A 22,176-nucleotide genomic window follows, 5' to 3' on the forward strand; every position below is an offset into this window, starting at 1 on the left:
ACTTCACCGTGGTGTTGTGTACACTATCACCATGCGACCAACGTCTGCTGTTGAACGCAGCCTTGGGTTACAAGCGCTCGTGGCTAGCAAACTCACGCCAGCCCCTCTCGGCGCTTCCGTGGGAGAGACGTCCAGAGGAAGCAGCTTCCAGAAGGGATGAAAAGCGGTGACCGAGTTGTTGTTAACGGAACACGACAGACTTTATGTATTCCGTACTGTGTCTCCTGTAACTCGACGCCTCCTTGATACATCTGTGCAAATGAGGGGCGGGCGGCGACGTGTGACCTCAGTGGCGCGCGCCAGACCGTTGAGGAGTTGATGAGGTAAAATTCGAAGGGCCAAACTCTGAAACAGTTTGGGGGCCAGTGGTTGGTCTGCGCTAACAAGTTTCCGGGTTGGATCACCCCCAGATTCTTCTTTGACCAATCATAGGGTTGGAATGCGGATCACCACAAATTGACGGGCATCGCCGCCACGCTCCTGACGTGCCGTGTCCACCAACTTCTCGATCCATCCACCGGACATGGAAAAGGGGAAACCCACCGGCGCGCGATATGCAGAGCCAAGACCAGATATGCTTTCGGGAGACGCATCGATTGTCGAAGACGAAAATGTCAAATGAAGTCATCTCTTGGCACTGGTAAAACATAAGAAGATTTGATCTCGGCACATTTTTCAGTCCAGAAAAAAACTTCTCGACTATGAGGCGGGGGGTCCAAGGCTGGCCTGTCCCCGCATTTAGCCATGAGGGAGAATCGGATGCTGAGCCGATCCGTATTTGGGAAAGTTTGGACGACCTTGATCCCTCCGAATTTTCGGAATCCGCTCAGATCTTTCAAATCCCTCAATCGCGCCGAGTCCCCCTGATGCTGACAGCGATCAAAACATTTCGATGCCGAGGATATTCCAAAACTCGGGACCTCCACGTGAATATCTACACTACAGTAGGGGGACAAACGGGGCGTCTGAGCGCGAGTACAGGTATTGATGAGAAGGAGAATGAGCGACTGATAGCGGGCAACCCAACCAGGCCGCCACTTGGAGCAAAAAAAGGAAAAGAAAAGGAAGAAAATGGAAGAAAAAAGAGAACGGAAAAAAGAATGCCAGGAGCGAATGGCTGATGGAAGCCAACCCGACATCCCCCTCGGTTCTGGAGAAACCACTTTGGTACTTCGTCCTCTAAAGCCGTTTCACTCCGTGCCTCCGACCTGGAATATTCGTTCGGCGTGCCCAGCGATTTCCCGGTCCCCCATGAAACATCATGCGCGCTCTAGAAATTTGTTTCGTGAAACACTGGGCTTCTCGAGACCAATGTCTTTGCCTCCTGATAATCGCTATGTGCAGGCCTTGGCCAATTAATGATGCTCTCACCTTGCAATAGGGATGGAGCGGGGCAAATGTATACGATCTAGATGTTCTTCGCACATCTTTGACATTGAAGCTTCCTCCTTTTTTTCAATGCAGAGAACGTTCGTCAAGCTTCCTGTCAATGCAAGACACGTACGAGGGGTCCTTAACGGACATGCGCTACGTACATAGTACTCATTTGTAGCATAATTTAAACAACCACTTTTCTTGGTGGTTACCACACTAGCGGTGGAAGAACACGGAAGGATTTCGCTTCGCGAGCGATGCCGAGCCAACAATGACAATCAATCCACAAGACCGGCGAAATTAGCTTGGGTTGTATAACTGTAGTGTACGATGTGGAAACAACTAGCATGTCGCATAACCTGTCTGTTTTTATGGTTGTTGAGTAAGCCGGCTTCCCTTTTGCGAATAGTCAAGAACCTAGAATCAACGTCTAGCCAACGCCACATTTGGTACCCTTGTGGCTGTGCTACGTAGGATTGCCCCGCGTGGCTGGTGACTCGAGATCGCGTGGTCCAGGGTTGAGGTGCCCCACACTCAACCTCACGCAACAAACCCTGGACTGGGGGTCGGGCGGCCCGCCGATTTGACCAGGTTTCAACTCAAGAAACACAGGAAGTCCAGTTGCGTCGGGTGTCCATGAGGGCTACCTTGGCCATACATTCATTCCCGACTCTCTCAATGCGGCAGTGAGGTTTGCCAGCGACCTCCACACCTTCACAATGGACGATCTTGTCGATTTGAGCTGGTCTGCGCCCAGTCAAGGTCAAGGGAAGCCTACGCAACAACGACAGCAGCAGCAGCAGCAGCAGCAGCAGTTTCCGACAAGCTCCACAGCCCCAACCTTCCCGTCATTACGACCGACCCCGTCCCCCTTTACATCCGGCCGGAACACCCCGCTATCAACCCAAGGCTCCGGTAGTGTTGGGCCTAAGTCTCCGCCAGCGGCAGCTAAGCCAGCTGGGCAGGACAGTTTCGGGAACCTGCTCAACTTTGGCGCCGGGAAGAGCGGCGCGAACCTAAGTCTACGCGAGCGACAGGATCAGTTGGAAGCAGAAAAGAGGAGGAAGGAGGAAGAGAAGCGGAAGCAGGCACAAGCACACTATGGCGATGGGCGGTTCTTCGATTCGCTAGGGCAAACTGCGTCCGGGTCCAGTTCGCTGAGGTCTCCTCCCCCCCCACAGGCACAGAGACTGAGCCCGGGGATACCACAGCAACAGGCACGACCGGGGAAAGCGGTGGCGGAATCGGACGATGACTTGTTTGCTGCGTTCAATGCCAGCACGCAGGTGGACAATTCAAGCCACTTCCCACCTCCCGCGCCCTCGAATAACCCCTCTCCCGCTCCTCAGGCGCCCTCGTTGGATCTCGCGAACCCACAAGCCTGGAACAAACCTGCGGCCTCAAGTGGGGGGAATTTTGGTGACGATGATGACGACGATCCGTTTGGGCTCAACCAGCTCAAGCCAAGTACCCGTGCTGCACCTCCACCAGCTGCTCCCGTCAACGAGGAAGATGACGACTTTCTGGGCGATCTGGGTAAGCCGGTTGACCAAGTCAGGAAAAAGGCTGCCCCCGTAGCACCGACCTTTGCGCGGGAACCCGAGCCTGGGAAGCCAATTGAGGACGACTCGTCGTCGGATTCGGAACCGGAGCGGCCCACGGCCTCGGACGATCCCTTCGACAGAGCTGTTGCCCAGCTCGTGGACTACGGTTTCACTCCTGAAAATGCGAGGAGGGGCCTCACGGAGAGTGGTGGAGGGTTGAATGTCCAGGCCGCAGTCAATTGGCTACTTGACGACGCCCATAGGCAAGCTAAGGAGAAGAAAGCAGGCGGCCAGGGCGGCGGTTCGAGGGAGCGGCCGAGGGATAATGAGCGAGCTCCGAGCCAGTCTAGGAGCGGGACTCCGTCTTGGATGAGGGAAGGGCCTCCCGGAGATGGTACTCGGAGTAGAGATAGTCGGTCACCAGGGAGCGCGGAAGGCGATTTTGCCAAGACGGCTGCTGCGGTGGGTTCAAGTTTTCTCAAGTCGGCCAACAGCTTGTGGAAGACGGGCCAGAAGCGCGTGCAGAAAGCTGTGGCGGAATTCCAGCAAGATGGAGACCCGAACCAGCCAAAGTGGATGCGCGACGCTCAAGAACAGCGTAGTGGTGGAGGGGGGTCAGCGAGGCAGGTACCGGATGTCACGGATGAGGCATTGATGCTTGAGTCTGGGGGACGGCCAGAACCTCGGCCTGAGAGGCTTGCGCCTCGGCGGCAGGATCCCGTTGAGACCCGGTCTCGCGAACGCTCGCCGGCTCTGCCTGTTCGTCCTGGGCCAGAGAACCAAGTACCAAAGTGGCAACAGTCTGCGCGGTCAACCCCTGACCCGCGCGCCCGACTTGGTAGGCAAGCAGTGGAGGAGGAGAGTTTCCAGGCGTACGTTAGTCCCGCGCGCAGGAAGAAGACTACCCCCCAGCCCCCGCCCGAGAAGACTGCAGAGGCCGAACCAGATCTGCTGTTTGGAAATTCTGCGCCGGCCGCTCGGCCTCCGCTGCAGACCCGGTCGCCGCAACCATCATCCAACTCACCTGCTCCACGACCCGCAGCTCGGCCGTCTCCGGCCCCGAGACCTGCCGTTCCACCGCGCCAGATCCCAAGTGTTTCTCCCATTGCGCTACAAAACTCCACAAAGTGCCGCCTAGAAGGCACCGCACACTTCAAACGCGGCGACTACGCCTCAGCCCACTCATCATACACTTCCGCCATGACGGCCATCCCATCAGACCACCCCCTAACCATCCTCCTCCTCTCCAACCGGGCCCTAACCGCCCTCAAGACCGGCGAACCCCGTCAAGCCGTCGACGACGCCGACGCTGCCATACGCCTAATCGGCCCCGGCAAGGGCGAAGGCGAGCACGTCGAGCTGCAAGCGAGCGGAAGCAGCGGCGGGGCTCCAGAGAAGCGCGACATGCGCGACCTCTACGGCAAAGCGCTCAGCCGCAAGGCCGAGGCGCTCGAGCAGATGGAGAAGTGGGCCGACGCCGGCGCGGTTTGGCAGCTTTGTGTTGAAGCCGGCCTGGGTGGAGCGACGGCCACAGCGGGCAGACAACGCTGTCAGAAGGCTCTCGCGCCGAAACCACCAGCAGCGGCACCGAAGAAACAAGCCACGCCAACGTCCCAGCGATCCACACCCTCGCGCCCAGCCCCGCGCCCGGCAGGTAACCCGCAAAAGAGCTTTGAGGCCGTCGAGCGGCTACGGGCAGCGAACCAGGCCGCGGAGCGGGAAGGCGACGAGAAGCTGGCGCTGACAGACAAGGTGGACGCGCGGATTGCGGCGTGGCGGGACGGGAAACGGGATAACCTGCGGGCGTTGCTGGGTAGTCTGGATAATGTGCTGTGGGAGGGCAGCGGGTGGAAGAAGGTTGGGTTGCATGAGCTGGTGGTGGCGAATAAGGTGAAGATTGTGTATATGAAGGCTATTGCGAAGACGCATCCTGATAAGGTAAGTTGGTTTCTGGAATCCCGGGGTTACCTTTTTATGGGGAATGCTCTGCTGACTGGATGGCAGATTGCGCAAGACGCGACGACAGAAGTGCGCATGATTGCCGGGACGGTGTTTAGCACGCTGAACGAGGCGTGGGACAAATTCAAGGCGGAGAACAATATGTGAGGGGGCGGATGGTGTGGCTGGTTGCTAGAGGAATAGACGCTAGAAGTAGAAGTTTGGTGTGCATGTGGATGGTGCTGGACTTTGCACTGCAGATGAAGTATGCATGGACATAATTATACCCCTTTGCTACGGCGACCCAAAGCTATGTATGGCAAATGCAGACTCCGCGCCATGCACGCATGCAACAGAACCAAGAAAAGAGAGCACAAAGAAAAAAAAAGACCGCTATTTAATCAAACCCCCTGCGCCAACCCGGCCAGTATACCAAACCCAAATTCTCCATTCCTCACCTCCCTAACTTCCCATCCTCAACCCTCAACCTCGAAATAAATACCTACAACCCCAACATCCTCCTAACCCCCTCCCTTACCCTCGTCTCATACTCAGCCCTCCGCTCACGCCACATCTTGGCCGCCTCAACATTGGCAGGGCTCTCGTCGTTCGGCTCAGCCAGCATGCTCATGACGGATATCAAAATCTTCTCGACGCTCTGGATCGGCGACCACCGCTCGGATGCGTGCTCGTAGTGGTTCGGGTCGTCGCCGGGCGGGTGCAGGATGGAGATGCAGACTAGGCCGCTGGGGTAGACTAACCACGCAGACAAGTAAGCAATATTAGCGATGCATGCCCATGGATTGCTTGAAAGAGGGGGGGGATTAGGTAGGAAGGGGTAGGTAGGTACCGTTCGGATGCCAAATTTCCCCGAGGAACTTCATAGTCGGCGGTGCGAGCGGGTAATCCTTGGGGAAGCGCAGCTCGGCGGGGAAGATGCCGCCTTCGAAGGGAGTGCCTTCGGGTCCTTGGATCAGGGCTTCCCAGTGCAGGAGGTCGTCTTCGGATACGGGGCCGGCTGTGATGCCTTCGGGTGGGTTGTTGGTTAGGGCGCGGTACTCTTGGAGGAGTCGGCGGTGGGCGGTGGAGTGGGCCATTTTGGTGTTGGTCCGGCGTATGTGTGGGTGTATGTGAAGGTATTTCTATTTTTTGTTTTATTTTGTTTTGGGTGGACAGGTTTAGAATTCGTAGGTCAAGTTCGTGGTTGGGTTGAACTGGGGGAAATGCTGAGGTTGAGGGACAGAATTGGTGGGGTTGACTCGCTGCAGTTGACATCTGAACTCAACTCCGAAGTGGCCGCAGCGGCGATTTGCAGGGGATTAATCCCTGCAGCGGAGCTCTGATGCGGGTATGGTCTTGGCATTGCCGGCTCTTCCCGGCAAAAAGCTCATAAGCTCTCTTTCCTCTCACTGCGAACTCTCCACGGCAAATTCCTCCACGATCTTTTGTTCCGAACAATCCTTCGCACCTCCGGCAGGGCCCTCACCACACCCGTCGCCATGCCGCCCGCATGGGCCCTCGGACGGGCGCTGAGCCGGACTCGGGGCGTCCCCCATCCCACCAAAGCCCGACCACGCCCAATATGTCTCTTCTGTTCGCTCTCGACCCCGCGACGACTCCCTTTACTGTCTACGACGATACCAACCACAACACCACTCCTTCGAACCCAACGAACCCCCTACTCAGCTCTAACCCAAACACAACATAAACACTCCCGCGAATACTCCTCCTCATCCACAACAACCAACCTTCGTAGCGACCCCCGCGTCGACCTCCACAACGCCCTTCGCGACCTCCAAACTCTCGCACCCGCCCACGTCCACCTCGCCCGTCTACAGCTCGCCCTGCGCAACCTCTCTGAGCCGCCGGGCCACGAGTCGATCCGCGTTGCTGTTCTTGGCGTGCCGCCTTCTACAGGCCGTCAAAGTACAACAAACCCAACAGAAACAAGGACAGATACAGCAACAGCCGCAGCAACAGCAACAGCCCGCCGTCTCCTCCAACTCGCCCTCGCCGACCCGCTCCAGCCCGCCGCGCCATGGGAAGCAAGGCTAGTAGAAGGGCGCGAATTCAACGATCACGACGGTGAACATGCGCAGGCGTTGATTGTGCGGGTTGTCGGGGCGGCTGAACAAGGAGGTGTGGTGTTGGATGGCACAAGGACCGGAGCGGCCAGAGCTACGGTTGAAATTGGCATTGAAACAGCCAAGGAACATGCGATTCCCGAGTTGAAGGTTACTGCGCCGGCGCTGAAGGGGGCCGAGGTTGAGATGCTTGTTGGTGTGCTACCTACGGCTGCTGTGGCTGCTGGAGCTGGAACCGGCGGGGCTAGTGCTGTGGATGATGCGGTGTTGGTGCCGACGCCGGGTGTTGCGGCCACGACGGCGGGGCATGTCGCGCCGGTGGAAACTCCCGTGCATATGGCGTTGTTGGTTGGGGACGGGGTACGCGGGGCTGCGGAGATTCTGGGGCTGTCGGTTGTGGAAGGGCGGGATGTGATTCTGGGCGCGGTGCAGTTTGACAATGTTGGGGAGCAGGACTTGGAGGGATGTCCGGTGGTTGCTGTGAATCTGGATACGGCGGCTGAGGGACTGGCCTTGTTCCGGGCTAACGTGGGCAACGCGATGCGGTATGAGGCACTGTGGACAGAGGCGAATATCAGTCAAATCAGTGAGTGGTTGAAGAAGGGCGTGTTGCCGAACGAGGATGGCGATGGAACGTTGAAAGCGCCAGTCCGGAACCTCATCACCTCGCTACTGCGGAGTGCAAGGACGGCCGTCCAGGAAGAAGAAACCCGCATCTTGGGAGCACAGCCGAACACCACAACCAAAGGCTCTTCTCCCACGTCAGTGGCCCATCTCGACCAGGCCCTCACAGACTGGGCCCAGGGGGCCCACCAAGAGCTTCAGCAGCAGCTCGATGCCGCGTTTACCACACGCCCGTGGAGTAGGCTCAGGTGGTGGAAGCTCTTTTGGCGTGCCGACGACGTGGGCATGGTCACGTCCGAGCTGGTCGGCCTCCGGTTTCTTCCCCAGGCCGAGAAGGACCTGATCTACCTCGCTGGTCGCATCCAGGAAGCGAGCGGCGGCGGACCACCACCTCAATACACCGCGCCGTCAGCTCTCGATACGCCCTCAACTACCTCATCTACTTCAACCAGATCCACATCCACATGCCCGCCCTGGCCCACCACAATCCCCCACACCCGCACCTACCTCCAAACACGCACCGTCCCCGCCCTCCAAGCCCTAGCCCAAACCCTCGTCCTCCAATCTGCCACCCTCGCCGGTCTCACCTCTACCCTAGCCGCCCTCTCCTATCTCTCCTCCGTCGGCGCCTACGAGTGCGGCGCCATCGCCGCGTTGGGCCTGGTCCTCAGTTTCAGGCGGTTTCAGCGGAAGTGGGATGCTGCGAGGATGTATTGGGAGGGGGAGGTTAGGGAGGAGGGACGGAAGGCGATCCGCGCTGCGGAGGGGAGTGTTGCAGGGGTTTTGGAGGGGTTTGTTAAGGGGGGGGGGAAAGGGGGGAGTGGTGGGGAGGTTGGGGGGAGGGTGAGGGAGTTGGAGGAGGTTAGGAGGGTTATTGAGCGGGCGGAGGAGGCTTTGGGGCGGTTGAAGTGAGTAGACAAGAGGTCAGTGTTAGACGGGTGAAAAATGGGCGGATGTGATGTGCTTGTTCGCCTTGTACAACATAAACATGTATTTTCTTTCTTTTTCTTGCATGTAGATATTGTGTCTAGATGAGACTTGTTACGTCTCGAGCCGGCTTCCGAGGGAGGCCATTTTGCGGGGACATTGGCCAGCGTCAGCCCTGGGCGAAATGTACAGCAGATAACCTATAGATATCACCAGCATATCCGAATATTGAGATATGACACGTACCCCTGAACCTAGACCGACCGATCGCCTCGTCCGTTCTATGCGTTTTTCGTCCGTCAGATCTAGGGGCTGGCAGTCCTCGCACAGCCCATCCACGTTCTTGGTATCAAATTCACCGTTGATCCGTGCTTTTCTCTGTCCACAACCTCTCCCCGATGTCCCTTCTCCTTTCCTGGTCCACCATTTCCCCAGAAAACGACCCCTCCTTTCGATCGCCCGCCCATCCATTTCTCACACCATCTCGCTTCTCCGAATCCCGTCGTCCATCCTGCCGAAAGATAAGAAATCGATGTTTGGTCGTTTGTACCCGATCCCAATATCGTTCGTAACGGAACAACCAGGTTTCCCTACATCTCTTTTATTCGGTCGCCATTTTCTCCGTTTACCTCCCACCACGACCACCCGCCCTCGCCCTGCTGACTGTCGCCCTGCCACGCGCGAGACCGACACCTCTGCCGCGAACATTTCGGCTGCGGAACATGGGGGCGTTTCTACACATACATGTGTCAGTATAACTTTTTTTCTTCCGTTCCCCTCAAAGGCTACTCTACCCCATTTCCAACTTCTCCTTCGAGTGAAAGTGGCTGGGGGAGTGGAAGAGAGTCAAACGCACCTCAACATATCCGGCACAATAAAGAACCGCACATGGCTACCGCGAATATAAACCTGTTCGAGATGGCTGACACGCCCGTCGCGCGCGGTCACGGTGATGTCTTTGAGTTGTACGTTCATGTTGTCCTCGGCTGTAATATTTCTCGCCCCAGTCAGTCGCCAGTTCAGTTCAGTTCGGTTTCTTGGAAGATTATCCATGGTTTATAGAGGAGGAGGGGAGGAGGGCGCACCTTCGATTAGCTTGCCGCGGTAGGTCTGGCCGGAGGTGATTTCTAGGGTGACGATGTGGCCCTGGGTTTTCCGTTTGTTAGCTTGGAACCCGTGCATTGTAGAGGGGCAGTGGATGATATGTAGAGAGATGAAGAAGGGAGGGCGCACCTGGGCCTCGTTGAGGAGCTTGATGGGGATGCCAATTGTCGACGTCATCTTGGCGGGAGTATGTCGGAACGCGTCGTCTCGTGGGGTGGGTTGGGGATGTCGTTTGGTGGTGGTTGAAAGGATAGGGTTTGTTTTTTGAATTACTATGTAGAGGTGCTTGGATGGGCGAGGCGCGCGATGGCAAGGCGTTGATTTTCTGGAGCTCTTGCTGGGCTGGCTGCAGGGCGGTGGACAGGGGTTTAGAGGGCGGGCCCACTATTTTTACAGGGAGGCGACCTGACTTCATGGGTGGTATCACGTGATGCCAAGGCTTTGTTTACTTTCTTCACTTACAATTCCGACGATATGTTCACTCGATTGACGTTATATAGTCCGTCGCATCACCGATTCTTTGACCCATCTGACTCTCAAACATGACCTGAACTGTGCCGTCGATTGTACCTCTGTACTGCTACCAAAACTGTGTTTTCCACGATATATTCCAAGTGCTGACCCAACCTGGACGTCCAAACGGTAACGAGAAAGTCAAGGGACTGATTTAACCCTCATGATCACTCGACGTTTCCGGGATATGGTCGTTGAACGCCGCCGTAGACATTCTCGCGACTGTAATTTACCCGGCACAGTCGAGATTTCTGTTTCTGAGTGATCCGCATGGTTGCGACAGCCACCAATCTGTCGCATCTGCTAATTATATCGCGACGTTACTTCCGGGACGGACCCTACTCTCGGCCGAGTCCATCAAGCCTTCCATACAATCTCATCCGCCACTTGCCTCAATAGATTGTGTCGGGACCCGCAGTTTGACTCCCCAGTGTCCTGGAACCTTCCATAATCTGCACCATCAGAGTCACCGTCGCAAACACTGAAGATGAGTTTTTTGAGGATACCTTTATCTTACTCAATATCTAGGGCGCCCGCCCACGAGCAGCAGCCGCGCTCTTGCGGTTCTAGATCTACATTGAATATAATTGCCCATTTCTTACTATTACTAGATGTGCCTGCTTGCTCGGACGACGGTGACATCTCGTAAGGAGGCCCAGTCCCACTGGGTACGTTCCTCCGGCGTAGCACGCGCGCTCGATGTCCTTAGGGGCCGCGAAATCGAACTCTCAAGCTTCTACGTGGCGACCCCCTGGATAGCACCAGCCGCAACATCGTGGAGGGAAACGCACCATTTGTATAAGGGATGTTTTCGTGACCTCGTGTAAGCTTCTCGTCAGGATAAGTGAACCTGTCATGATACAAGACGACATTTGTGCCGACGTAAATTCCACATCTTAGAACAACAGCGCTGTGCATCCAGCATCCGAGCAGGCTCGCGGAAGTGAGGTACCTGCCTTCCGACGCCTATATATAATCCAGCAATTCCCAGGCTCCCACTCCGTCTACCTTACACCACACCAAGTGTGCCACACTTTTTCTCTTCGACTTGCCCATTCTATCAATCATCACATCCAAATTCATCATGCCTCCCCTCTCACCACACAAGCCACGAGGCTGTGATATGTTGCCACCGGAAATCCGCGACCTCATTGTACAAGCCCTGATACAAGACGGCTGTACGCAGGCTCCCTTGCCTGCAGTGTCTCGGCGATGGCAAGTTCAGGTCGAACGGCATACTTTCGCCTGAATCAGGCTGACACCGTCTCGCCTCGCTGATTTCCGTTCCATAATCCAGCGCAACCGGGCTCTCGTCGACTATATCTGGTTCTGCCTGGAACTCGATGACTACGACTGCACGAAGTGCGCCCCTGGCCACATGCCGAGCCCTGATCTCGGCGAGTCGATGAAGTCCATTACCGTTACCGACACCGTCAAGGGTCCCATCACGGCGTTGTTCGAAGAGCTGTTCTCAGTCCTCAGCACATGGGATCCAGTGGGCGATCTGGTCCTTGATATCAGCATCTACTCGCCGAGCGATTCAGAGCATTGGTTCAAATATTTGACCTTTTTGCCAGACTACCACGGGCAAACAATCCCGACCAAGGTCTCTGATGATGCTGAACATGGTTGGGTTGCTGGTTATCAAGAAGACCCTACATCATGCCCGGCATTCCTCAAGGTCTTCCATGAGGTGATGCTCGAAGGGCCGTTTGCCAGCCACCAGGCAGAGTGTGCATGGTGGGATCGGCTCCCGTCAGTCCCAGCGGTGACCAGCGTGCTGCTACGACAACAAAACCGCCGGCGGTGGAAACCTCAAGTGCTCCCGCACATGTTCGCCCGGTTCCCTAGGCTGGAGGAAGTTCACTATGAGCCCTGGCGGGAATGGAACTCGATTCAGAAGTCGACTGACAATTGTAAGTTATCCCCTGTCGATCCGCCGAAATGTATCCACTGACCATAGAACTCGCGTTGATGGGATACCCAGCTTTCCTTGTCTTGTTCGCGTTCATCCGGCGCTTCAACATTCCTCTGAAGAAGCTCGTGGTCTTCGAGAATTTTAATCAGCAATACCCGACCATGATGCAAGACCTCCTGTACACTCACAGCTTCCGCCAACCTAACCCAGCCGTGGGCCGGATGGTCGCCCTTGCCAGTTTACACCTCGAGCACCTTGCCGCATCCTTCCTGGTCGATGCTTGGGATATCTTCACCACCGAGACAACCCGGGAGTGGCCGAGCCTAACATCGCTCGTGCTCACCTCCAAGGTGCTGAGGCCGGATGAGGATCCCGTCCAGATCACAGCCATGCTTCATGCTGCCGCAGGCGCGGCCATGAGAATGCCGCGACTGGAAAGCATGGAGATCTGGCACGGGAGGAAGGGGCTGGCGGTAGTCTTCCGGTATCGGGTCGTGCGCAGTGCTCGACATGCCACCATTACCTGGAGAGCCACCTGGGGACTGACCATGAGTGCCTCCTTGATCCGGGATTGGAAAGCTGTCGTACATCGCCGGTATGACGATACCTGGAGTCTCGGCGTGGTGCAAGAACGACTGGATCCCGTGACGATCGCATCCCACGGTGATGCGATTCTTAGCCTGAAGCTTTCCGGTGAAGTCATTCGACCTGTCTCTTTACAGCAGATCCGAATGGAGCAGAAGGCTTTGGAGGGCGTAAAGACCGTGTAACTAAAGGATATGTGAAGTCATACGTCAGGACGGGTGCTTTGGTCATGGGATGCAGGTGGTCTTGGAGCGACGCTGTTAGGTTCTCGGGCTGGTAACTGGACAAGGCAATCAGGTCTATTGTGTAAGATTAAAGTATGACAACGGGATTCACAAGATTTCGGTAACAATGTAACTTATCAATGTTGAGAGGCGTTAAGGGTAGCGGATAGAGAAGTGAAACTTTCACATGTTTCCTGAATAGTGTTTCTGGACAGTTGCCGTTGAAGATCACTACCTAACAACGGTCAATGCCCGGTTCCTGGGCTGCAAACACCCGTGGAAAGGTGTTCGGTGGCCCGAGCTTTAGGGGTGTGCTGGACAAAATACAGGGGATCGCCCACCGTGCGGGGCGTTGCAACCCACCAGAAACTCACGCAAAACAAACTTTCATCACTTTCTGGGCGCCTTCAACTTGACAACTACAAACCATGATCTGTCCAAGTCAATCGCTACAGTATAGTAAGTCGACCCGAGTGCCTCTGCACAGCCCCGACATCCCATAGATGGACTGAGTGGTCATCAAAGCTCCACGAACCTCTCTGGGCGAAAACGCGGAACTTCCAGTCGACTCATCGCTTGACCGCCTCCCACATGGCATGAGGGGTGATTCGCCAGAAGGGCGGTTCGCTTCTTCGGTGAGGACGGGGACAGGACCTATGCATGAGGGCGATGCCTATGTCATTCAATCAAGCACGCTGACGACGGACGGATCCGAATGTTGAAGAAAAGAGACAGAGAGGACGGAAGCGGTTCTCCGAGTATGTATGTATGCTGTGTATGCCATGCGGACCGGCTTCAATTCCGGAAGCGTGCACAGAAGTTCATCGGAATCATCATTGAACGACGTCAGTTAAAGTGAGAATCACACCGCGTGCCGCTATTCCCCGGTTGGAAGAACCCGCCCTCCCGCCGAAGAGAAAAAAGTCATGTGCAAACGTGTCAAGGGCCGTGATAGGGTGCCCGGTCGGGCGGTCGTTGTGCTTGCATTTCTCTTTTCTCTCTATGGTCTATGGCTTGTCTGCTGCCTTTTTGTGTTTCGCGATGCTGGCACCGTTGGGCAGCAAGCAAAACCGCCGACTGTCCCCGCCCACATTGCAGACGTTATGGGCTGACGTCAGGGTCGGGAGAGGTCTGGTTTGGTTTTGGCTCGTTATTTTTGAATTCTTTTGTTTTATGTATGATTGTGAGCTACGATTCGGCCGAGGGAGGGGATGTGGGCTGGTTGTTCTTGTGTCTGAATGGGCCGGACTTCTTCCTATTGTTGTTGTTGTTCACTCTGCTCTCACTCTCGTTCGACCGTCAGATGTTCGGCAACGGTGGCAGCGCTTTCTGCTCCTATTATTGGCGTTGCCCCAAGCATTGTCCCCAATTACCTATTACCTATGCGCCCCATCTAGATCTGCAGCTGCCTGTTGGATCTCTTGTTGTTGTTGTTGTAAAACGTTTGTGCGTCAGAACCGTTCGTCGGCAGCGGTGTCGCGTGGCAAGCCGGGCTCATGCTCATATATGTATAGGTTTATATCGTATCCGACGGGCGCACGCACGGGGAGTCGCGGGTCCCAGACCCGAAGGACATCTAATTATCTGTAACGGGATAAGGCAACCAACTCTGGTGTGTGCTCCCTCAGGGGTAAAACACCATCACCACCTACCTACATTCCCTTCACCAACCCTCTCTTCCATTCCCGTGGCTGGTGGGCGTTACGCTCTACCGCGCGCCAATGTCGTCACGATGCCTCCTAAAGCGCGAGAGTCCCGTCTAACAAGGAGTTCCAGCCGGGACTTTACCTGGTTCTTTTTCAGACCACCAAGCCCTCGGTCGGTTCGCACTAAGACACCACCGCCTCAGAGCAAATCACCACCTCCGCAAACTAAATCATCATCACCTCCACAAAGTAAATCGTCATCACCGCCTCCGCAAAGTAAATTATCATCACCGCCCCCAATTAAAAAACCACCACCTCCATCCTCAAACCGAGTCCCGAAATCCTATCGCAACAAAAGGTCACCGCCCTCATCAGCAACAGCAGGGACACCGGGAAAGCCACTTATGCCAGCTTCCGACGGGAGAGTGGCCTCGAGGTCTAGGGGGAAGACGAGTGCCGGGACTAGGGAATCAACCAGCCAAAAGAAATCCAGGCAAAAATCAGCGGGGTCCAAGACGGCCCGGCCCTGGTCGGACTGGTACTTGGGTGAAGATGGAGCGTATTATTGGCGGGCGAGGGTCTTGCGGAAGGGTAGGTGATGGTTATGTTGGAGTTGTTTTATTCATTGGTAACCGTCACCGGGTATGTGCTGATATGACTATAGGGGGTTGGGACTACCAATTCAGCGCGGCATATGAGGAATCTACCCCGGCTCAGGAGAGTGTGCAGGGAACTCAGGACAGCACTCTGGAGGGTACTCACGAGGGTACTCACGAGAACACCCAGGAATATGTCCACTACATCCCGGAACACACCCAGGAATATGTCGTCCACCACAACCCCCTAAACAACAATACCCCAGCAACAATACACAGCAGTGATCATCCCACATCCACCCCCCTCCCCATAATCCCCGAAATCATCCTCAACCCCGCCCCCGACGAAAATGACCGCCCCTCAACCCCCCCCTCCTCCCACTCCCCCGAAAACGCCCCTGCCGGCAACCCAACCCACCATCTCTACCCCAGCCACAGCCCCAGTCTCAGTCCCACCCCCAGTTTCATCCAGAGCGTATCCTCTCCTAAATCCTCCTGGCCTACCATCTTGACAACCTCCACCGGCCATCCGACCGAGGGGTTGTCGGTGTCTAGTGGGAGGACGTTGACTACAATTCTGCAGGAGGTGGATGAGGAGGATGAAGACCAGGAAGGTGGGGAGATCCCACCCGGTAACTCAGCAAAAGGCCCGTTTGTCATGTCCGGCGGTAACGGGCCCGGTCCCGGTAACAGACCCGGCCACGGCCCGGGTGTCAACTCAGGTAATACCGAGCCCGAACCCGGGTTAGCGACAGAACAATCTCAGTCCCAGCAGCAGCATCAGGGAAACCAAAGTACGAGCGGTAGTAAAAAGTCGGGACCTTCGAAACGGCCTATGGGCCCTGTCATGCGGTTGATTATGGAGAGTCGGGCAAGGAAGGCACAGGCGAAGGCGGCTGCTGTGGCTGCGGCGGAGGCTGCGGCTGTTGTTGAAGCTGTTAGGATGGAGGGGATGGGAGGGGGGTTGGGAATGGAAGGGGGGCTGAGAGATGTTGGGGGAGTGGGAGAGGGTGAAGGGGGGATTGTGGGGGACGGTGGTGTGTATGTCGCAGAGGGGGGCGCGTTTATGGGTTACTCGGGGGGTGTGGATGGTATCAACACCACTAATATCAACATCAACACCAACTACGGCGTAGAAATAGGGGCTGAATCAGGAGGCGTACATCTAGGAGCATCAAACCCAACACCAAACACCAACCTCAACACGGGAAACCCCCTTGGAACCCCCCCAGGAAACAACACAGGCAACCCCCCCGGAAAACCTCCAGCAGCAAAAGGCAAAACCCCAGGGAAACCCCCAGCCAAGAGCAAAGCCCAAGTGGCGATGGCCAAGAAGCTGCACGCCAAAGTGCGGTCGGAAAAGGCGATGCGGGTGGACACCAAGACCCGGGTCAAGACGTGGTTGAAGAAGGTGGAAGTGGACTGGACGCCGATTGCGTTGGATGAGCAGGGGTTTCCTATTTATTAGGACTGTAACTGAGGATTACGTAGCAAGAGCTGGGGATGAGGTGGTATTTTCTTTTGTCGTTTCTTTTGTCGTTTCTTTTGTCGTTTCTTTTGTCTGTTTCCTTTGTCCAGCGATACCGACATTGATGATACCCGGGGATGTAAACGGACATTGGGTTTGACACATTCGCTTTGTTTTCTTTTGTGTTTTTCGTACGTTTTGCCAGTGGTGGTATAAAGACATAGATTGGGATCTGCCGGGCTCGGGCTCGAAATGAATACGCTTAGTGTGTTGATGTACAATACAATGTATATTTGCCAGCTACCAGCTGACTACAAGAGCACAAATCTAGTCTACATGCCCCAATGAGAACCGCAACGGTCAAGCCACGCTTTCCAACGCCTCGCTAACCCGATGAAAGACGCCGTCTATGATGCGTTAACCCCATCCTCTCTTCTCTCCTGGTCTAATTCCCTTTTTTGTCATCCTCTACCTCCCCCCAACAGAAACCCCGTCCACACCCACAGCAACAGCCCCCTTAACACCCCCACCCCCCAACGACGGCTCAATCTCAACCTGCATCTCCTTCTCCCCCACCTCAGCCTCAACCTCCCTCACCATCTCCTTCTCTCCCTTCTCGTTGTTGTCTTCCCCCTTACCCTGCATCCTCTCCCACTCAGACGGCGGCGCCTTGTCCCCGAGCCCAGTGATATCAATCCACTTCCACTCTGCCACGACTTCTTTACCGGGTGTAGCAGCTTGTAGGATAATTGCGTCGTCATCCACCCATTCAGTCTCACTCTCCCGGGTGTCCTTCTTGGAAGATAGAGACAACGACAACGACGATCTGAAAGAGGCAGAAATTGACGATTCCCTCGAACCCGAAGATGAGGACAGAGAAGGAGTAGAAAGACCGGAAGAAGCAGACCCCAAAGAATCAGATCCCAACGAAGACCGCCCATCAGACGTAGAAGAAGAGGAAGCAACCCACCCCTCCCTCCTCAAAACCCCCCTCCCCGTCCCAGCAACAGGAACCCCATTCCCCCTCAAAAACTGCAGCACCGCTCTCACATTCAGTCTCAACACCCGGTCAGGCGACTGCGCAGCCTTGAACGCGCGACGGGTCAGGCGGGGGAAGAGGAGACCGAAGTCGCTTTGGGAAAGGTGGGCTGAGGAGGGGACGTGGAAGAATAGGGGTTTGGGGGTGCTGGTTTCGGAGATGATAGAGGGGTTGTGAGGGGGTTGCGGTTGCGGTTCTGGGGGAGAGAGGATGAGGGCGGTGAGGTGGAGGTTTTCGGGCCAGGCGTAGAAGGCGGCGGATTCGATTGCGATGAGGGGGGCGGTGGTGGTGGTCGTCGCGTTTTCGGTTGTGGTGGTGGGCTTAGCGTCCGCTGCGTAGCAGGGTAATGGCAGGGCATGCAAAGCTGCGGTCTCGGCTGCTAGGAGTGGGAAACACCACATATCGAGCAACACAGTGGGCGTGGCGGGCGTGACTTGCGAGACGAGGGAGCTGGTTGGTGAAGGGGTGAACAATGGACGGAAAGGGGGTGTTTTGTTGTTGTTGTCCCCTTGCTTGTGAAGAGATGGGTGGTCGACGTAAAAGGTCGATTTGAGCAGCTGTACCATAGTCGCTGCGCCGAAGGAGTGGCCGGCAAAGGTGACACGTCCCGGACGGTGGATATCGAGGACACCAGTGAATTGGGCGAGAGGAGACGAAGAGTTGCTGCCCTTGAGTGTCCCCCGATCGATGCGGACAAGAGACTCAAACACCATCCCGAGCTCCCACAGACGGATCCGGAACTGCTTGTTGCGGGCGGCCCAGGTCTCGGCTGAGAATTCGTGGGGGATACGAACGTAGGGTACTGTTGTGATCGACTGTTTCTGTCGGGGGTCCTGGATGACGCTGAAGGCAGCGCTGCCGTCGCGGTGCTCGGGGCACACCACGATCATACCGTGTGAGGCGAGCGAGCCGGTGATGTGGCTGTAGGTATTGCGGTTGCCGCCTAGGCCGTGGGAGAAGACCATGACGGGCCATCGGCCATCGGTTCGGTCGGGGGGACAAGGGAGCAGCTTGGCCTTTTCCCAGGCGGGGATCGTGGTCCAGTGTAAGTGCCGTGGGAGGAATCTGGATCTGTTAGCCTAGGTACTTTTCTCAAAGTGGAGTTCAGGCCTGGGCTTACGATAGAATAGACGCCACGGTAGGGCCCGCGCCGAGAAACCCAGCGTACGAAGCGATATGAAGGCGTTGGGGTTCAGGAAGCCATGTCGTCCGGCTGTCCCCTGATCCGCTGACGGCCGGGTAGAAGATGCGGAAGAGGACGGTTTGGATCTCTTTGGAGCCCTCGGGCGCGGGGCTGGGCGACTCGATCTCGGAGATGGGGACCTCGATGTCGACGGTCCCGACCTGGTAGGGGCCCGGAAACTCGGGAAACGAGGGGACCGGGTTCAGTTTCGATAGATAGGACGTCATGGTCGAGCTGTACCCAGATGGGGTTTTCTAGGATCTCGGTGTAGCTTTCTTGAGATTCCTTCGGCCGTGATTGAGGTGCGTGGGAGAAGAAGGTCGAGGGTTGTTGGAAGAAAATTTTGCTGAGAAAAAGCTCGTGGGTGTTGGTTGGACTGCCGGATGAACCGGACTCGCCGGACTCGTATAGATCAGACGGGAAGAGAAGGTGACCGGCCCGACCCGGAGCTGGCACGGAGCGGAGACAATGGATACGTGTACGTGCGATCGGAGTGCGAAACTCTCAGTCTTTGCTTAGGCCTGAAGTTCATGCCCAAAAGTCCCAACCAATTCCTTCATTCGTTCACAATCAGAAATAAGAACAAGGGAACAATGCTCTGTGAGGACAGGCTGGTGATGAGCAGGTAATCTCGTGAAAATGAACATCAATTGGTTCAGCTCCACAAAAAAAGAAAGGACAAAACAATCAGGGGAAAGGCCGTGCCACGACTGCCGTCACCGCCCTTATATAGCCCCGAGAGCCCGACCAACAAAAATTATTGGCGATGCTGATGGTTGGTCAGAATTTGGTGGCCACAACGGTGCCTCGGTCAATGGCCTCTGGTTTTTCAGGGACTTCAGGGAATCAGGGCTCAGGTCAGGGGGAGGCACGCGACCCGCCCCACTCCGCCCTGGGCAGGGCTGTGCCAAGACCATCAACTTGTGCTATCTTTGGTGCGAGAGTGCCTTCTCTGGGCTGTCAGCCCTTGGATTACGTATGCATGCGCAGTACAGCCTGGAATGAGTTAAAGCAAGTACATCCAATGCACCTTCCAACTGAGCCCTCTTATCGTCACGATATTCGCAATATAGGCCAGTCTTTTGTTTTCTCTAATAAAACACGACTTACACAGTAGTATCGCTATTGATGTCTAGAATGACGACATCAATCGCAGATATAAACCCTGACTGCTCACACAGCCTTGGTCACTGCAGCAACCTGACATAACCAAGGCTTGGCACTGTCGGGGACCGGCACAATGGATCCCGCATCCCGCTCGGACCTGGCCGCACGTCACTCGCAGGGCGAGCGAGCTAACGTGGAGCTTCCCGAGCTGGTGAGTCGCTGAGCTCCCAGCGGTCAGCAGACCTCCCCAGCCCCCAGCCGTGTTGAACAAACAACCCTCCGAGTGATAAACATTCCGAACTGACCGTACTTCTTCCTCCATCCACCAGAACGGTTTCTCTCTCCTTCTGATTCCAAACCTCGAAACAATCACATCGCCGCTTTGAAACCGACCCAATTGCACCAACATGACCCGCCACACCCCCGAGTTCCTGCGGGCGCGCAGCTCCAACCTGTCGCTCCGGTCTGCGGCGATGGAACAGTCTATGGCGCAGCGTGTCGAAGCCGCCAACAACGCCATCGACAACACCGTCGCGGCCAAGGACCTGGACCCCGGGGCCTTCACGAAGCCGTATCTCGACTTTATGACCGAGAACCCCACCGTCTTTCACGCTGTTGGGTATTTCAAGGAGAAGCTGCTCAAGGCTGGATACAAGGAGGTGAGTCTGTCAATACCGATTGCGTCCGACGCCTGGGCCCCAACAAGTATCGGTGTGTGCAATGGAATCGTCCAATCTAACTAACCCGCGCCGTCGTAACAGCTCTCCAGCCGCGACAACTGGTCGGGAACCATCCAGCCCGGCGGCAAATACTTTACCACCCGCAACGGCAGCTCCATCATCGCCTGGGCCGTCGGCGAGTCCTACAAGCCCGGCAATGGCGTCGCCATGGTCGCGGGCCACATCGATGCCCTCACCGCCCGCCTCAAGCCCACGAGCAAGAAGCCCAACACCCACGGCTATGTCCAGCTGGGCGTTGCGCAATACGCCGGCGCGTTGAACGAGACGTGGTGGGACCGGGATCTGAGCATTGGCGGCCGCGTCATTGTCCGCGACCCCTCGACCGGCAAGACGGAGACCAAGCTCGTCAAGCTCGACTGGCCAAGTACGTTGGTCCCTTTTTCTCTTTCACGTCTATGTTGAGACCAGCTCGCTAACATGTGCCGGCTAGTCGCCCGCATTCCTACGCTCGCGCCCCACTTCGGCCTGAGCATGACCGGCCGTAACAACCGCGAGACCGAGATGGTGCCCATCATCGGCCTCGACAACAGCGACCTTAGCTCTGCTGGCGCCACGACCCCCCAGCCGCTCGGCGACCAGGGTTCCTTCGCTGCCACCCAGCCCCCCAAGCTCGTCAAGCTCATCAGCAAGGAGCTCTCCATCTCCGACCCCAGCACCATCCTCAACTGGGAGCTCGAGCTCTACGACTCGCAACCCGCCGCCGTCGGCGGTCTCGACAAGGAATTCATCTTTGCCGGCCGCATCGACGACAAGCTCTGCTCCTGGGCGGCCTTCATGGCCCTGCTCCACGCCAAGCACGAGCCCTCCCAAAGTAACATCAAGTTGGTCGCCCTCTTCGACGACGAAGAAATCGGCTCCCTCCTCCGCCAAGGCGCCCGCGGCAACTTCCTCCCCATCACCATCGAGCGCACCGTCGAGGCCCTCGCCGCCTCGAGCAAAGTCCCCTTCGGCCCGGGCCTCATCGGCCAAACCTTCGCCTCCTCCTTCCTCGTCTCCTCCGACGTCACCCACGCCGCCCACCCCAACTTCCCCCAGACCAACCTGTCCGACCACTCGCCCCGCCTCAACGTCGGCGTCGCCCTCTGCGTTGACGCGTCGGCCCACATGACCACCGACAGCGTGAGCTTGGCCATCCTCGACCGCATCGCCGATCTCGCGGGTACTGTCAACCAGCGCCACATGATCCGCAACGATTCCCGCTCTGGCGGCACCGTGGGGCCTATGCTGAGTTCGGCTATGGGCTGCAAGGCGGCTGATGTGGGGATTCCGCAGTTGAGTATGCATAGTATTCGGGCTACTACGGGGAGTTTGGATCCGGGGCTGGGGTTGAAGTTTTATAAGGGGTTTTTGGATCATTGGGATGAGGTCGATGCTGAGTGGCGGAAGTAGGCTTTTGGTGAGAGAAGGGGGTTAGATGGAAGACGATAGATACCATGAGAGTCTGGTGTAGAGCAGGGGAGGTGTGGAGTGGAGCTTAATAGGGATTTATACATAGCACAGTTTAGATATGTACCTAGCATATGCATGCAATTTTAGTACATTCAACCTTGTCTCTTTCTCTT

At 56.4% G+C, this 22,176-nt stretch overlaps 8 protein-coding genes across 8 annotated transcripts; 5 read left to right on the forward strand and 3 right to left on the reverse strand.

The window, feature by feature from the left end:
- Positions 1-2,093: 2,093 nt before the first annotated feature.
- Positions 2,094-5,024, forward strand: C8A04DRAFT_25024 (uncharacterized protein; the record flags this gene model as incomplete). Its single annotated transcript, XM_062779401.1, has 2 exons — positions 2,094-4,856; positions 4,923-5,024. 2 exons carry the CDS (start codon positions 2,094-2,096, stop codon positions 5,022-5,024), a joined length of 2,865 nt encoding a protein of 954 aa, XP_062640591.1.
- Positions 5,025-5,358: 334 nt separating this feature from the next.
- On the reverse strand, positions 5,359-5,953 carry C8A04DRAFT_25025 (ubiquitin-conjugating enzyme/RWD-like protein; the record flags this gene model as incomplete). The annotated part of the gene is made up of 2 exons (XM_062779402.1): positions 5,359-5,612; positions 5,707-5,953. 2 exons carry the CDS (start codon positions 5,951-5,953, stop codon positions 5,359-5,361), a joined length of 501 nt encoding a protein of 166 aa, XP_062640592.1.
- Positions 5,954-6,355: 402 nt separating this feature from the next.
- C8A04DRAFT_9222 (uncharacterized protein) lies at positions 6,356-8,476 on the forward strand (the record flags this gene model as incomplete). The annotated part of the gene is made up of 2 exons (XM_062785403.1): positions 6,356-6,776; positions 6,819-8,476. 2 exons carry the CDS (start codon positions 6,356-6,358, stop codon positions 8,474-8,476), a joined length of 2,079 nt encoding a protein of 692 aa, XP_062640593.1.
- A 640-nt stretch (positions 8,477-9,116) lies between these two features.
- Positions 9,117-9,772, reverse strand: C8A04DRAFT_25027 (uncharacterized protein; the record flags this gene model as incomplete). The annotated part of the gene is made up of 4 exons (XM_062779403.1): positions 9,117-9,225; positions 9,348-9,477; positions 9,577-9,637; positions 9,725-9,772. The coding sequence occupies 4 exons, from the start codon at positions 9,770-9,772 to the stop codon at positions 9,117-9,119; spliced, it is 348 nt and encodes a 115-aa protein (XP_062640594.1).
- Positions 9,773-11,192: 1,420 nt separating this feature from the next.
- On the forward strand, positions 11,193-12,796 carry C8A04DRAFT_34417 (uncharacterized protein; the record flags this gene model as incomplete). Its single annotated transcript, XM_062782817.1, has 3 exons — positions 11,193-11,311; positions 11,363-12,024; positions 12,096-12,796. The coding sequence occupies 3 exons, from the start codon at positions 11,193-11,195 to the stop codon at positions 12,794-12,796; spliced, it is 1,482 nt and encodes a 493-aa protein (XP_062640595.1).
- Positions 12,797-14,885: 2,089 nt separating this feature from the next.
- Positions 14,886-16,545, forward strand: C8A04DRAFT_25029 (uncharacterized protein; the record flags this gene model as incomplete). The annotated part of the gene is made up of 2 exons (XM_062779404.1): positions 14,886-15,072; positions 15,146-16,545. 2 exons carry the CDS (start codon positions 14,886-14,888, stop codon positions 16,543-16,545), a joined length of 1,587 nt encoding a protein of 528 aa, XP_062640596.1.
- A 468-nt stretch (positions 16,546-17,013) lies between these two features.
- Positions 17,014-18,994, reverse strand: C8A04DRAFT_9277 (the record flags this gene model as incomplete). Its single annotated transcript, XM_062785424.1, has 3 exons — positions 17,014-17,323; positions 17,420-18,649; positions 18,705-18,994. The coding sequence occupies 3 exons, from the start codon at positions 18,992-18,994 to the stop codon at positions 17,014-17,016; spliced, it is 1,830 nt and encodes a 609-aa protein (XP_062640597.1).
- A 1,287-nt stretch (positions 18,995-20,281) lies between these two features.
- Positions 20,282-22,003, forward strand: C8A04DRAFT_25031 (peptidase M18; the record flags this gene model as incomplete). Its single annotated transcript, XM_062779405.1, has 3 exons — positions 20,282-20,533; positions 20,636-20,978; positions 21,045-22,003. The coding sequence occupies 3 exons, from the start codon at positions 20,282-20,284 to the stop codon at positions 22,001-22,003; spliced, it is 1,554 nt and encodes a 517-aa protein (XP_062640598.1).
- Between the last annotated feature and the right edge of the window lie 173 nt (positions 22,004-22,176).

The sequence above is a fragment of the Dichotomopilus funicola genome (genome assembly GCF_033296635.1).
Source record: "Dichotomopilus funicola strain CBS 141.50 unplaced genomic scaffold C8A04scaffold_4, whole genome shotgun sequence".
Classification (NCBI taxonomy): domain Eukaryota; kingdom Fungi; phylum Ascomycota; class Sordariomycetes; order Sordariales; family Chaetomiaceae; genus Dichotomopilus; species Dichotomopilus funicola.